At 35.9% G+C, this 14,390-nt stretch overlaps 1 protein-coding gene across 1 annotated transcript; it reads right to left on the reverse strand.

Moving 5' to 3' along the window:
- Positions 1–448: 448 nt before the first annotated feature.
- On the reverse strand, positions 449–1,656 carry LOC139860116 (uncharacterized mitochondrial protein AtMg00860-like). Its single transcript, XM_071848891.1, has 2 exons — positions 1,606–1,656; positions 449–886 (listed from the first exon to the last, which is right to left on the reverse strand). The coding sequence occupies exons 1-2, from the start codon at positions 1,654–1,656 to the stop codon at positions 449–451; spliced, it is 489 nt and encodes a 162-aa protein (XP_071704992.1).
- Between the last annotated feature and the right edge of the window lie 12,734 nt (positions 1,657–14,390).

A 14,390-nucleotide genomic window follows, 5' to 3' on the forward strand; every position in this document is an offset into this window, starting at 1 on the left:
CTAAACCTTTGATAATTTCAACATCGATATTCTCTTGTTTTATGGCTTCCAGTTTTGCATCACGGATTTGTGACGTAAGGTTCGTACGGAAAACCATGTTGAGAGATCAGACTCTGAGAGGTCTATCTCTCTATTTTCTACCCAGAGTATCCGCTACCAAGTTCGCTTTACCAGGATGGTATTGAATTTCACAGTCATAGTCATTTAGCAATTCCACCCAATGTCGTTGTATCATGTTGAGTTTTTTCTGATCAACGATGTGTTGTAAACTCTTATGGTGAGTGAAGATGGTAAACTTGGTTTCATACAGGTAGTGTCTCAACATTTTGAGTACAAAGACTACATCACCTAGTTCAAGATCATGCGTTGTGTAATTCTGCTTGTAAATCTTTAATTGTCATGATCCATTAGCAATAACCTTGTTTCGTTGCATCAGCAAGCAACCTAGTCATTGACGCGATGCATCACAATAAATAACGATGTCTTTATTCCCCTCGGGTAGAGATAATATCAGTGCAGTTATCAACTTCTCCTTCAACAACTGAAATGTAGTTTCTTGTGGTTCTGACCATTCATACTTCTTGCTCTTTTGAGTCAACGCAGTCAACGGTAGGGCAACTGTGGAAAAACCTTCGATAAATCTCCTGTAGTAACCAGCTATACCCAGAAATTGTTGGATCTGAGTTTGTGTCTTTGGAGTTTTCCAATTCTTAACTGTCTCTATCTTGGTCGAATCAACTTGAATTCCGTTGGCGACTACAACGTGACCAAGGAATTTTAATTCTTGTAACCAAAAGTCACATTTTGAGAACTTCGCATACATCTGTTCTTCTTTGAGCATCTTCAGTACTGAACGCAAATGTTGTCCGTGTTCTTCTATGTTCTTCTAATACACCAATATGTCATCAATGAATACAATGGCGAATTTATCCAGGTATGGCTTACACATACGGTTCTTGAGATCCATGAACGCTACTAGTGCGTTCGTCAAACCAAACGGTATCACTGTAAACTCATAATTTCCATAGCGTGTTCGGTAATCTTATCAACTCTCATAAAATTACTGTTCCCTAGTTCTATAGAATATATGTTATCTAAGGGAGAGATAGGGTTCTTAACATTATGACAAATATCATTAAATATAAAGCTTCTATCAGCGTCAGTGTAAAACAAAATATAAACATGTTGATCGTTGAGTGAAAACATACCCGTAACTAATTTCGGATCATCACGAGCTTATGTGGAGTTGATATTGAATGCCTTGCCTCGACTAGTTCCAGTATTGTTGTTCTTGGGATAGTTTTTCTTAAAGTGACCCAGTTGTCCACAAGCATAGCAGTTCTTATTGTTAGTATTAACCTTGCAATCCTTGGCCTGATGACCAATTTTCTTACACTTGTCACAGATCACAACAGTACAGGTTCCAGAATGATGCCTGCCATACCTTTGACATTGTGGCTATTTACCCGTATACCTAGAGTTTGCACTAGTGACACCAGTGTTGTTTCCTGGACTTTGCTGCTGTTTGAATGGCTGTTGGTTAGGGTTTTTGTCTTGTCCGCTGTTCTACTTTCTCTAGCCATCATTCTACTTAACTTCACTGACAATAGCAATCTTCCCTATCTGCACAATCTGATCTATTAACAAACTGGCCATATCTATAGCCTCTTGAACAATTATTGGCTTAGAAGTAGTGACGTGATGTGTGCGAGGTGTAGTACAAAATAGTATTTATTTTTAATATGAAATACGATACAATTTGCACAAGTTTTATTAATTTACGGATGGGATATACCTAAACCTTGCTACAACGCTTATAGGCAGTGTACCTAATCGTAGAGTAGTGTAGTTTTTAGTAAGTCTGGTTCGTTCCACAAGGAGCTAGTGATACGTACTATATTTTTAACAACTATATTTATATAATATATATATATATATATATATATATATATATATATATATATATATAAGTAGTAATAATATTATATAAAAGGGGGGTTCTACCGTTTAATGACCGGTTTGTCGATTTTATATTTTAATCATAAAGATAAATGATGATAATTAAAATGCGTAAAATAAATAACAATATTTAAAATGACAATAAATAAATGACAGTAAATAAAAGTACGATGAGATATAAAATAAAACAATTATGCTTATTTAAACTTCCGTAACCATGATGTTTGTCGTTTTGATATTACTCTGGGTTAATTGTCCTTTGTCCTGGATTATTTGAAACCTATCTGGTATTTGTCCATAATAGTTCATCGGTCATAATTATAAAATGCTCATCAAATTAACCTTATTCCCGAAGTCGAATATTCCAACTAATTAGGGATTCGAACTGTAACAAGGTTTTAATACTTTGTTTAATTATTACACCATGTTATCGACTGCATATAATCCAAGGTTTTAATACTTTGTTAACAATTACACCAATTACCCTTGTATGTAATCCACCCCTGTTATAATTAGTCCATGATACATTAATTTATTCACTTGGCCATAATGAATAAAAAATTACCCAATCCAATTGATTAAATTAAATGATTTGTAAAAGATGTCGTATAAACGTTACTAAATAGGACATGTATAATCATTTAATAATTATTAGATTAACTAATTTGAAGATAGGTTCGACAGATTCCAATGAATTTTCATTCATTTAGACAATACCCCCCATCTATTAATAGTCCATAGTCCAATGTTCACAAGTGTCGGTCTTTTGTCCAAACCCAAATTATAGTACAAAATCCAATAACCCCGTTTTTAATATTTAGCCCAAACATCACGATTACTTTGGCTCAAATAAACATAATAATAACTTAGTTACGATACATCACTTTAAAAAGGAAGAACATAGCTTACAGTGGTGATTAATCGCGTAGCGTTACCCGGACAGAGTTTCAACTTACAAAACCTTAAAACATTTCTTACATTAACCCAATTATTATTTAACTTAATTTAAACTTAATATTATATATATATATATATATATATATATATATATATATATATATATATATATATATATATCTTACTGAGAAAAAGAATGAAAAAGAGTGTGTAGTACTCGGCTGAAAACATTGCAATTTATAGGACCTGGCCTGATATCTGGGGTCATGCGATCGCATGCTTTCTACCCTTCTTGGCCATGCGATCGCATGGCCAGCTGTCCCAGCTCATATGGAGTTTAAAACGTGGGTGGCTCTTGATTTATTTATTATATAATATAATATATATAATTTTATATAATTATATATATATTATATTATATTCCTGTGCATAGTTGAATCGTAATTTTAGCTCCGTTGACTCGCGCGTTGATGCTCGGTTCATGTCTCGGTTCCGGATTTTTGAATGTCTTCTCGTACGCTTAGATATCTTGTACTTTGCGTTCCGCGACTTGTACTTTTGTAATTTTTAGACGTTTCTCATCAATAAATGGAACCACTTGGATTGTATCTTGTACATTTGAGCTTTTTGGTCATTTACGTCTTTAAATCTTTATTTGCGTCTTCAGTCTTCACACTTATTTATTTAAACGAATATTACTTGGAATTAGAACAATTGCAACTAAAAACTTTACATATTGGGATGATATTGCGACTAAATATATGTTCATTTGGAGCACTATCATGACGTCACCTTGTATGTCCTCAGTTATGCCTTTAATGTACTATTCGACCTTTCGAATCTCAGGAGTGACCATCTCTAGACACATTAATGCCAGTTCAAAAAATCTCTTGTTGTAGCCGGTAAGATCAATGCCGACTAGCTTCAGTTCACGGAACTCTCACTTCATTTTCTTAATCTCGTTGCGAAGACAGTACTCCTTGATCATTCTTTGCTTTAAAGTTTCCCACAGAAGAGCATAAGCTTGATCATGACCCAGGGATTGCGAGTAGGAATTCCACCAAGTAAGCGAACTATCAAACATCATGACTGTAGCAAACCCTACGCGGTCAGCATCATTACACCCGCAGATACAGAAATCTGACTCCAACTTCTCAAACCATCTATTTAGACCAACCGGTCCTTCATTTCCACTGAATGAGTGTGGATTGCAGCTTGTGAACGTCTTAGAAGAACAACCACCTCGTTAATTATTTCCATTATTGTTGTTAGTTGGACCGTCGTTGTTGTAGTTGTGTCCACGATTGTTGTTGAATTCTCGTAGCACTTTAGACCTTTCCGCCCCAATGCCATCGGCAACAAGTCTTCGGATTTGAGCAGCGGTGGATTCTTTTGGAGGCATTATCTTCAAAGCATAAATTATACACCAGATTAGTTTCAACAAAAACAATGACTTAAAAGTATACTAGCAACGAGTAGTTATGAATAGTAAGTAGTAACAAATCGTAGAGATTTTAGTAGTGAGGAGTAGTGTTAGATGGTAATAGTAGTGATAAGTAGTGACACTAGTAGTAAGTAGTGACAGTAGTGATAGTGGTAGTATGTAGTGACAGTAGTGATAGTAGTGGTAGTAGCGATGAGTAGTGATAACAGTAATAATCATAGTAGTGTTCCTACAACACGAGCAATTATCCATCACACGAGCATCAGGTACACTAACTATACAATACCACACAAGCACAATGTATATAAATCAATATCACACCATATATAAGATAAAAAGTCATCCACAAAGAATAAAATATCCACCATATGCAAAATAAGGTAATAATCCAAAACACAAAAATCGGTACTAAAAATCCGGTAAAACCACGCCGGTACGGTTCATAAAAGAGTAAGTAATAGAAGAATTAGAGTCTAAAATATGGAATAATAAATCCAAGTCAGTCACTTCTTCTTATTCAGGGTCGACAAAGCGAGACCGTGCTTCATCTTCTCCATGGCCTCATAATTACTCAATTTCTCCTTAGTTTCCGCTAGCTCTTTTTTGGAGGCCAATAACCAACATCTCAAGTTGTGCAAATTTCGCGTTGACGGCCTTATCACGAGTGCAGAGCTCATCCGCTAGCATATACTGGTGATTATTTTAACACTCCATCCTCTCTGATAAATGATCTATCACATCAGGGTGAGGTGTAACATTGAGAACGTCACTGATAGCGTTCACTCGAGCTTCCAATGAAAAGCTTCAGTTGGCGTAAGTCAAAGTGCTAAAATAGACATTCACTGGGGTTCCGTCTGCAGGAACAGATGCTGTCTTCGATGAAATGTTTCCCATGGAGTTCGACATCTGTCATGGCAGCTCAAGCACAAGAATAAGGAAAGATGAAATAAGAAGAAATCACAGTTAGTCACATAAGATAAGTCATATTGAAACCAAGTACGCATACAGTTATAGATTAGACCCAATAATGTATCTACAGACACACTAATGCAATACTAATTACCTATAACCGTTAGCTCTGATACCAACTATAACACCCCGCCAAATTCCATCTGACGTCGTGTTAATCATAGGTCCCACAGTAACAATCACACCCTCTAAATGAGACGTTTCAAAAGCATTCACATTTAATTTTATTAAAAACAGTTGACTTTAAACACAAGTCAACAACCATAAAGAAATATCATTGTGATCGTAACCACAAGTCAACAGTATTTATTAAATATATAAAGTTTAAATGCGAATTAAATATGAATAATTTCTTGACAATAACATGCTGACTCCACAGCAAGACCATGCACCAAGTAAACCAGCGGAAGCTATACCTCTAAGGACCATAGAACAAACACGGAAAATAGGTCAACAATAATGTTGGTGTATCTACAGGTTTAAGTAACGTAAAACAGTATATGAAAAACAGTATTCAGAAAATAATTATTTGTTTTAGACAACGAGATTTCATAACGTACAACCCAAGTGTTGTAAAAAGTACATACATCTTATGATCACTTGAATACTAACTTAACACCACGTGTAGTTTAGAACTACACTTATCCTTTACCCCATATATATCATACACTTGTTCGAGTGTAAAATTGTATGAAGAACATGCACCCAAGTTAAGTAGGGTGAGGCTTGTCTAACTTAATGGATCCATCCATCTAGTTAGAGCTTACCAAAAGATAATTAAAATATTCAAGCTAAGGGCTTTCTGAAAAATAACTCAATGTGCATAATAGTACTCGTGTCAAAAGTAAAAACATTTGTAAACAGCGTGTATTCTCCTCCCAGAATAAGTAAGTGAAAGTGGGACTGTAGATTCACCTTGTGTGCACGGTAAAGATTGTCAAAAGCAGTAAGTAAACTGGACGATTACTATCGTGTAACGCAACCTAATCATTTAGATTGTTCAAGTATGTATATAATATCACACTATGTTATTCCATAGTGTACATGTTGTCCTATAGCTCTGTCCAACTCGATAAGGTTGTAAATGTCAACACCGTTCATGCAAGTCAACAAAAGTCAAAATTGGTCAAAGTGGTCAACCAAAGTCAAAAAATCAGTAGTCAAACAAAAGTCACTAGTTATCGTGCCAATACGTGTTCATGCAAGTCATGCAAATCAACAAGCATAAATCACAAATCATAAATCATGGGAATGTGGTTCACTCCAGATCAAAAGAACATGTTATAAGCTTTCTAAAAATTCAACCATGCCTTCATATGATTTCTATAACTCAAGTTACATATGATTTTCACCAACTCAGTTTCTACACACGCAACACTTTTGTATCATTTATCATTTATTCTAGAAAAATGAAATTGAAACATGGCCAGTGGGAGATGATCACTAACATCCCAAAGTTAAAGTGTCAAGATCTAAGCTTTTGGTTTAGCCAATTATTACAGTTTTAGCACGAAATTCATGTGTTCTGATTTGGACAGAATCTAGACATAGCATTTTACGACACATGTAGCTCACAAAGCATAAGGTTTCACGTGTTGACATACAGATGTAATTTTATTCTTAACACCAAAATATTAACATATTAGAAGTCCAAGTCTCCAATCAACTTCTATTTCATGTTAGGCCAAACTTTGTGCACACGGGACAGAATTGGTCCTATTCAGGTAGTCATTTTCGGACTCATATATCCGGACATCTAGGAACAACTAACATGCATAATCTACATGAAAATTGAAGTAATAATCATTTACTTTCCAAAAATCAAAAGGTTATAATCTATAAGTTAATTAAAAATGGTCGTTTGCATCAGTTTTAAGTATTGATTAACAAAAGTAGTCGCAAACACTCAAACTAGCATATCATGAGCATTACGAGTCCAATTCACATGATTTTTATGTCTAACTTGAGTGGTTTTTAATTATATTTCGGTTGGTAAACAATTCACATTCCCAATCATAAAGTATTTCGCTCAGAAAATTCGGCTTCAAAGCATAAACAAGTCAAACTTCAAATAAGCAAAACGGGAGAAATTCTTAACGTAATTTGATGATTCTTTCGAGCAAACTTATAAATTTTTAGATAACTTTTCATCTAGATACATATTACCTACTGATTTTATGTCATACATATGGTTTAGGTCATATTCAAAAACGAATTTTACAAAAAGTGCACAAAAAATACGATCTAGCAATCAATAACAAATAATTGGTCGAGGACTTGAGCAATAATAACATTCACCATGAATAATTGATTGAAAAACTGAAATTAAAGATTAGGTTTTTATGTAATATACCTCTATCAATCAAATTGGTCACACCAACGTGTAGAGAAAGATGCAACCAACAATTTTCGTGCATCAAGATTGAGCAATTAAGAAAAAATTAAAGATGAATTTTGTGTGTGTGTGTGTGTATGTGTTGATCGTGAGAGAGCCAGGAGGAAGGAAAAAAGATGTGTTTGATTTCTAATTAGGTTTAGGGAGAAATTAAAAGGCGGTGTTTTATTTATTCCTTTAATTAGATTATGACCTAATTACCCACGAATAAGTACAAGGGCCAAAACAAGTCCAAAAAGGAGTGGCGTATTCGGCTGATGGTCCATGGGGGGATGCTTCTCGAGCTCGTTTTGCTTAATTAGATGTTCGTGTGGTTCGTTTCTAGTGTCGTTAAACCATACCGAAATCCCGGAACGTTAACCGAACGTTTAAATGCTTCCACTAACTTTAAATTATAAAATATATAGTATATTAAATATATTTTTTTCAAAGTTAACAACTATTAAAAATAATTATTTATTTAAAAAACCGAGTGATTCGTAGTCCCGAAAGACCCTTTTTGCAGTTATTAAAACCGTTCCGTTTTCTATGTATTTCATTGGTTGAAATAAGTTACGCAATTAATATCCCATCACATTAAGTCAAGTAATCCACAAAGGATCAAGTATGCATTTAATAGCTAAACACACAAGTCTAGTAATCACCGCTAATTTAATTAACATGCAGTTAAATAAAAGTGACAGAAAAAGTAAGGTTTCCATGCGCGAATAAGTCGAATCTAGAGCACTCATTGAATGTGCGACCTAAAAAAAAATTAAATTTCGCTTGCAAGAAGGAAAGTTAATGTAAGAGGGTTCGACAAAGCCTCTCATTTGGGAAATCCCTAATAAGATGTGCTAAAGACTGTTAGTCTTCCCTTTAGTAGTTTCGCGACGGTGGAGTCTAAAAAAATGTTTCATCTGCTGACTCCTTTGCTCAGTGAACTCCGCATCTGAGGGTCGGGGCGTGAAGGCCTGTCGGCTTTGGAAATATGACTATTACCTAAACCTAAAGTCCGCGAGTAGCGAAGCTTGACACTTTGTCCCTAACTCCGCTCCCGTCTTGAATGAAATGACAGTTTGAGCACACCATCCTGCTGGCTAGTTTACTCAAAGTATCTGGTATGAGAGCAATATCTTTCTCTCCCTCATGCACCATCTTTTGTGTTTTTGGTCAAAGGGAGGAGCATTAGCAAGGGAAAGAGGAACGTGGAGGAGCTATAGCGACGTTGATAGCAACTAGGATAGCGACGATGAAGATAAAGGGAGAGCCCTAGTTTTGAGTTTGATATTTCACTTCATATAATCATAAAGAGCTCGATCATCGACTAAAATATAGAAATTCTAACAACATGATCATCAAAACACCAACTAATAAAACGTACGTAAGGTATACACCTTCCAATTCTCATGTCTTAAGAGATTTATGCAACTTTTGTGTAATGAGATACTTAAACAACGCGCCTTTGGTGCTTTCTATTCCTATAAGTAGTACTTTATCTCAGAAAGAGGGTCAAGGGATAGGCTTGATGTCATATCCACTTTTAGGGTTGACCTAGCAGTTGAAGAAGGTTGTAATTTGACTAGTTGTTCCCTCTTTCCTGGGCTCGCTAACTTTTTTATCTGTGATAATGAAACTCTGTCAAGTTCTATCTATGAATACTAAATCGGTTTAAGCTTTAGAAGGAAAGTACAATCGGGAGACAGACCCTTCAGCGGCATCTATTACCTATGATATCGGCCAAAAAGTCACGTTTTTACCCCCGATATTAATCCCTAAATCCATAAAGTTCCAAAATTTTTCACCAAAATCATCTCTTTGTCATTTGATTTTGTAGATTAAGTAATTACGAAGGCAATGCAAAAAGAATCAAGTAAAACGGAGCTAAAATGAAGAATCTAGAGCGAAAACGGTAAAAATCAAGTTACGATCCAAGAAACTAGCTGACAAGGGCAACAAACGGCCAGCCAAATGGCCTGCCACTATGTAAAATGGCTTGCCACATGGTTCAAGCAATCGGGCATCAAAAACGGTCCACCTCAGAAAACGGTCTCAGCAAACGGCCTACCAAACGGCTTGTCAAACGGCCTGCCAGCCGTTTGCAGGCAAAATCCAAGTCTATTTAAAGGGTTCTTCCATCCATTTTTACACATACTCAAATTATAATTCACTTTATATTTTCAAGACTTTTAGTTAGTTTTAGTAGTAGCTAGCTTAGCTTTTATTTTCTGGAGGATATCCCGACGAGTCCCAGTAATCTCGGGCAGAGTTCTCAGCCTTTTCTGGTTTTTATCCGAAACGCTTGTCTTTCGTATTAAACATGTATTGTTACCATTTATATTTAATAATGCGTTCTGATATTACCAATATACCTTAATTAATATGTATGTTGCCATGATAGAAGTTTGGGTTAGCGTAGTTATGTTAAATTAGTACGGTTACTATTGTTATGCTGAACTTGTGAGTCTGATAGATTTGTATGCTAGCATCTTAAGGATTGACCAACCTAGGTTGTGATCAGGACTTTTCCACCTATATGAACTTAGCTACTTCATAGGATTAAGACCCCTGGTTATACTTTATCTGAAGATTCTATGAACTCTTCCGCGAGGCATCTAATGCGCTTTTAGGACACGAAACTTAGGAATTGAGATATGAATGACCTAGTATGCCTATTGACTGTTGTAAAGAGACCTCTTAGGAGCTGTTAAGATCTAGCTAGTGCCTTGACTGTATGATCCAAACCTATTGCATGTTCTTGTTTGATTGTTGCACTAGGATTAAGTCATATCAACTGCTTAGGTATCTGCTTGGTTTCAATCTGCTTTACTTTCAGTATATTAACTGTAATGATGTATAATGTTTGATTTGGTATGATCTTATTAGTATGATGAAATGGTTGTTAGTTTTCATTTAAGGTTTTGTCATCTTAACCCGACGGACTCCTTCCGTTTATGATCAGTGTTCAATCAACACGGCATGTTGTTATTCAGTTAACTAAACTAATAACGAGGGTTAGGATCATAACTCAACTCACTACCAAACCTAGTGCTTTACTAAGGATAACCTCTGAGGTACAGTTACCTTTCGATTATACAACCAAGTGATATACTTTTCACTACTCAACGAGAACTCTGAGAGTTTAGAGATAAGTAGGTCTATGTAATTGGCTCATCCAACTAGATCTACACTATTCTAATCATAGCTTTAACATTGACATAATTACCTTTCCCTAACCCAGACTAATATCTTGGTCAACATTTCTCTGATCTGCATACTCCAGATATCCTTCCATTTTCTTTACTTTTCTGCATTTAGGACTATTAGCTTAAGAGAAACTACTATCCTTTACTCAGGTAATTTAAACAAAAACAATTATCCACTTGATCTTCAATTCGTTAAACCATTCAAAAGCACGACCCTAGGTTAACTTACACCTTCTACCATTAGAAAGTCAAAAGTAAATTTAGGCCCCGCAAAATATAAATAATAAACCAATGTTCGCTACCCTGACCAGCTGATTCTGACGTCTTGTGACCTAACGACACCACACGAATAAAACCTTCCATTTCGGTCATATCATTGTAGTATAACAAGTTTTTGGCACCGCTGTCCGGGAACGAATATTTTAATCGAGAAATATTTTAAACAGACAAAAGTATTGTTGGTGGTGTCTAAGAAAGACATTTATACACGGACTTGGTTGTTGGATTTTATGAACAGTCTCCAATTATATTGGAACCAAAAGGATCCTGCCTCTTCGTAGTCGGCCTGGCCACCTAAATACAAAGTAGTTTGTGAGAAGTCCTTTCTGTTGGAATATCCGATAATGTTAGCGACCGAACTTCAAGAATAATTGTTTTTATCAAATTATTGATCCTTTTAGTCGATTAATATTTTCTAAAAGTTATTTTTTTATAAGTCTTTTTAAACAGAAAATAACAAAAGACCCTTGCTTCTATGCAAAATTCATGCTTATAAGAAAGAGGAGGACCGATCTTCTTAGGAACCGAAGGGATTCCTGAAATCAGGTCACACATGATCAAGCTGGTCAGTATGATCTGTAAATTTCAAGGATTACTGACTGATAATCCAAACTTTCATTTAAACAAATTTATTAGTCTGGTTGACTCTTTTAAGAAGGAAGAAAACAAGAAAAATATTTTGAAACTTCATCTTTTTTAATATTCTATGTCTACACACGCTTTAACATAGTTTGATGAGCTTAACCCAAATTCGATACATTCATGGGAGGAATTAGCCACTAAGTTTTTAAACAAATTTTATCCACCCTCCCTGCAAACATGTTTAAGAAATGACCTCACAAACTTTTCTCCAAAAGAAAACGAGTCATTGTGTCTAGCATGGAATAGAGTAAAAGTGATACTTAAAAGATGTCCGAATCATTCTTTAAGTCGGGCAGACATAATCTGCACGCTTTACAATGGTTTGACCAAGGATGATAAGTCTCTCCTAGACATGGCTTCGCATTGCAATTTCATGTCACGAACAGCAGACGAAGCATGGAATCTTTGGGACACAATAGCTGCACAACAGAAAGATTGGAACAATGAAGATGTTGAGAAAGATGATGTCTTCACTCATACGATACAAATGCTGGAAACCAGGTTACAAGATCTCACCCTCACTCTTCAAAGTTTACCAATTCCTAAAAGTCCCGATGCTACTAGAACCAATCTAAGGTATCCTTACCCTAGATGGGCATATAAACAGCAGAATAGCTCGGACTTTAATATAATCCTCCCACTACACCAACCTACTATCCTCTCTAAGGAAACTTTAGTTAAATTTATGAAAAACCAGTAACCTTCAAGTCATAGAATGCCAAAACAAGTTTGATACTTTGATAAAGACTTTTGAAGAATTAATAATCAATTTTTAGCTTATGCTTAAACGATTAACCACTAAAGTTGAATTAGAGTGTAGTGAGTTTAATGCCCTAGTAGTCACTAGAGGTGCGAAAGAAACAACCGTTAATATACCCATACAAGATTTTTCCAATACGGAACCCATGCCAATTGACCCAGTTGTCAATCCACCGGAACCTATCTCTCATAAGTCCCCAGAAATTATTTCGCGCGCCCGCATACCTTTCCCAGGTAGGCTTAAGAAGGAAAAACAAGAAGCACAATTCACTAAGTACTGGGATATTATTAAGAATCTGCATTTGAATGTACGACTAGTAGATGCTTTAGTAGAAATGCCCAACTACGCTAAATTTTTCAAAGAACTGCTTTCTAACAAAGAGAGATTAAGAGAGATAGTTAGCTTACCCTTAAGTGAAGATTGTTCATTAGTGTTACAACATGGTATTCCCCCTAAGTTAAGAGATACATGAAGATTTACGGTACCTTTCTACCTGCAAGATGTCCAAATTAGCAATGCATTAGCAGACTTAGGAGCCAGTGTAAACCTAATGCCCTATTCATTATTCAAAAAGCTAGGATTAAAAGACTTAAGACCTACCAAAATGACTATCCAACTCGCAGACAGGTCAGTTAAGATTCCTCGAGGAATAGCTGAAGATGTCCTAGTCAGAGTGGATAAGTTTGTATTCCCCGTCGATTTCGTCATTATGGATATTGAGGAAGACACGAAGGTCCCACTCATACTTGGTAGACCATTCTTGAATACTGCCAAGGCCGTAATTGATGTACACGAGAAATCGCTAAAATTAAGAGTTGGAAGTGAAGAAGTCACATTCAATGTCCACCGACTCATGAGCCATCCTCGCGAAGAAAATCTCAATCTCGCTGATTCTTTTCAAGAACTCGTCAACGAATATCTGGAGAATACCATGGCTATATGTAGTCAAGATCAAATTTCTAAGGATCTGTTCTTTACACCTCCTGAAGAAAATCTCGAAATCCATTCAGCCATAAATCCTGTTCAAAATAAATCTCCCCTCTCTTAAAGTAACTTTCTCGGCAAACCACTAGGTTAAGGCATTCGCCTACCTCTGTTAAGGAGAAGACCGAATGAAGAAACATATTTCATTCCGGTACTTTAGGGACCATAGTTAATAGAGGACTGTGATGAAATTCCTGAACCAATCTTCAGAGACGTTTTTGAAGAGGAAGCATTAAGAAGGACAATTTCCATAACCAAAGAACATATAGCATCAGTGACCTCTATTAAGGAAGAATAAGAATTCTAGGAGAGATATGACTCATTAGACAGAGCAGAAATAGCTAGAATGATGCCGTCTATCAAGGAATCTTCGGAATCGGAGTTGAAGAAGTTACTCGAACATCATGAGTATGCATTCTTAAAAGGAGAAACGCAACTCCCTGTGATCATTTCTAAACACCTCATGCCACACGAGAAGGTGAAATTGATTCAGGTTCTGATATCACATAAGAAAGCAATTGCTTGGAAGATTTCCGGTATAAACAGAATCAGACCCAACTATTGCACCCACAAGATCTTCATGGAAGATGATTTCAAACCATCAGTTCAGAGGCAAAGGAGGGTCAATCCTATGATTCAAGAAGTCATCAAGAAATAAGTAATAAAACTTTTGGAAACCGGTCTGATCTATCCTATTTTTGATTCCCCATGGGACAGTCCTGTTCAAGTCATACCTAAGAAGGGAGGAATGACCGTAATCCAAAATGAGATTAATGAACTTATTCTAACACGGGAGGTCACCGGTTGGAGGGTTTTCATAGATTATCGTAAACTTAACGATGCAACCAGAAAAGATCATTTTCCATTACCATTCAT

Source organism: Rutidosis leptorrhynchoides, chromosome 7 (assembly GCF_046630445.1).
Source record: "Rutidosis leptorrhynchoides isolate AG116_Rl617_1_P2 chromosome 7, CSIRO_AGI_Rlap_v1, whole genome shotgun sequence".
NCBI classification, from domain to species: domain Eukaryota; kingdom Viridiplantae; phylum Streptophyta; class Magnoliopsida; order Asterales; family Asteraceae; genus Rutidosis; species Rutidosis leptorrhynchoides.

Excerpts from the sequence above, each read along its gene's own strand:
- LOC139860116 (XM_071848891.1), bottom strand. The coding sequence starts at position 1,656 with ATGGCCAGTTTGTTAATAGATCAGATTGTGCAGATAGGGAAGATTGCT. Across the intron at positions 887-1,605 it reads AGATAGGGAAGATTGCTATT|AAGAACATAGAAGAACACGG; the intron begins GTCAGTGAAGTT and ends TTGGTGTATTAG.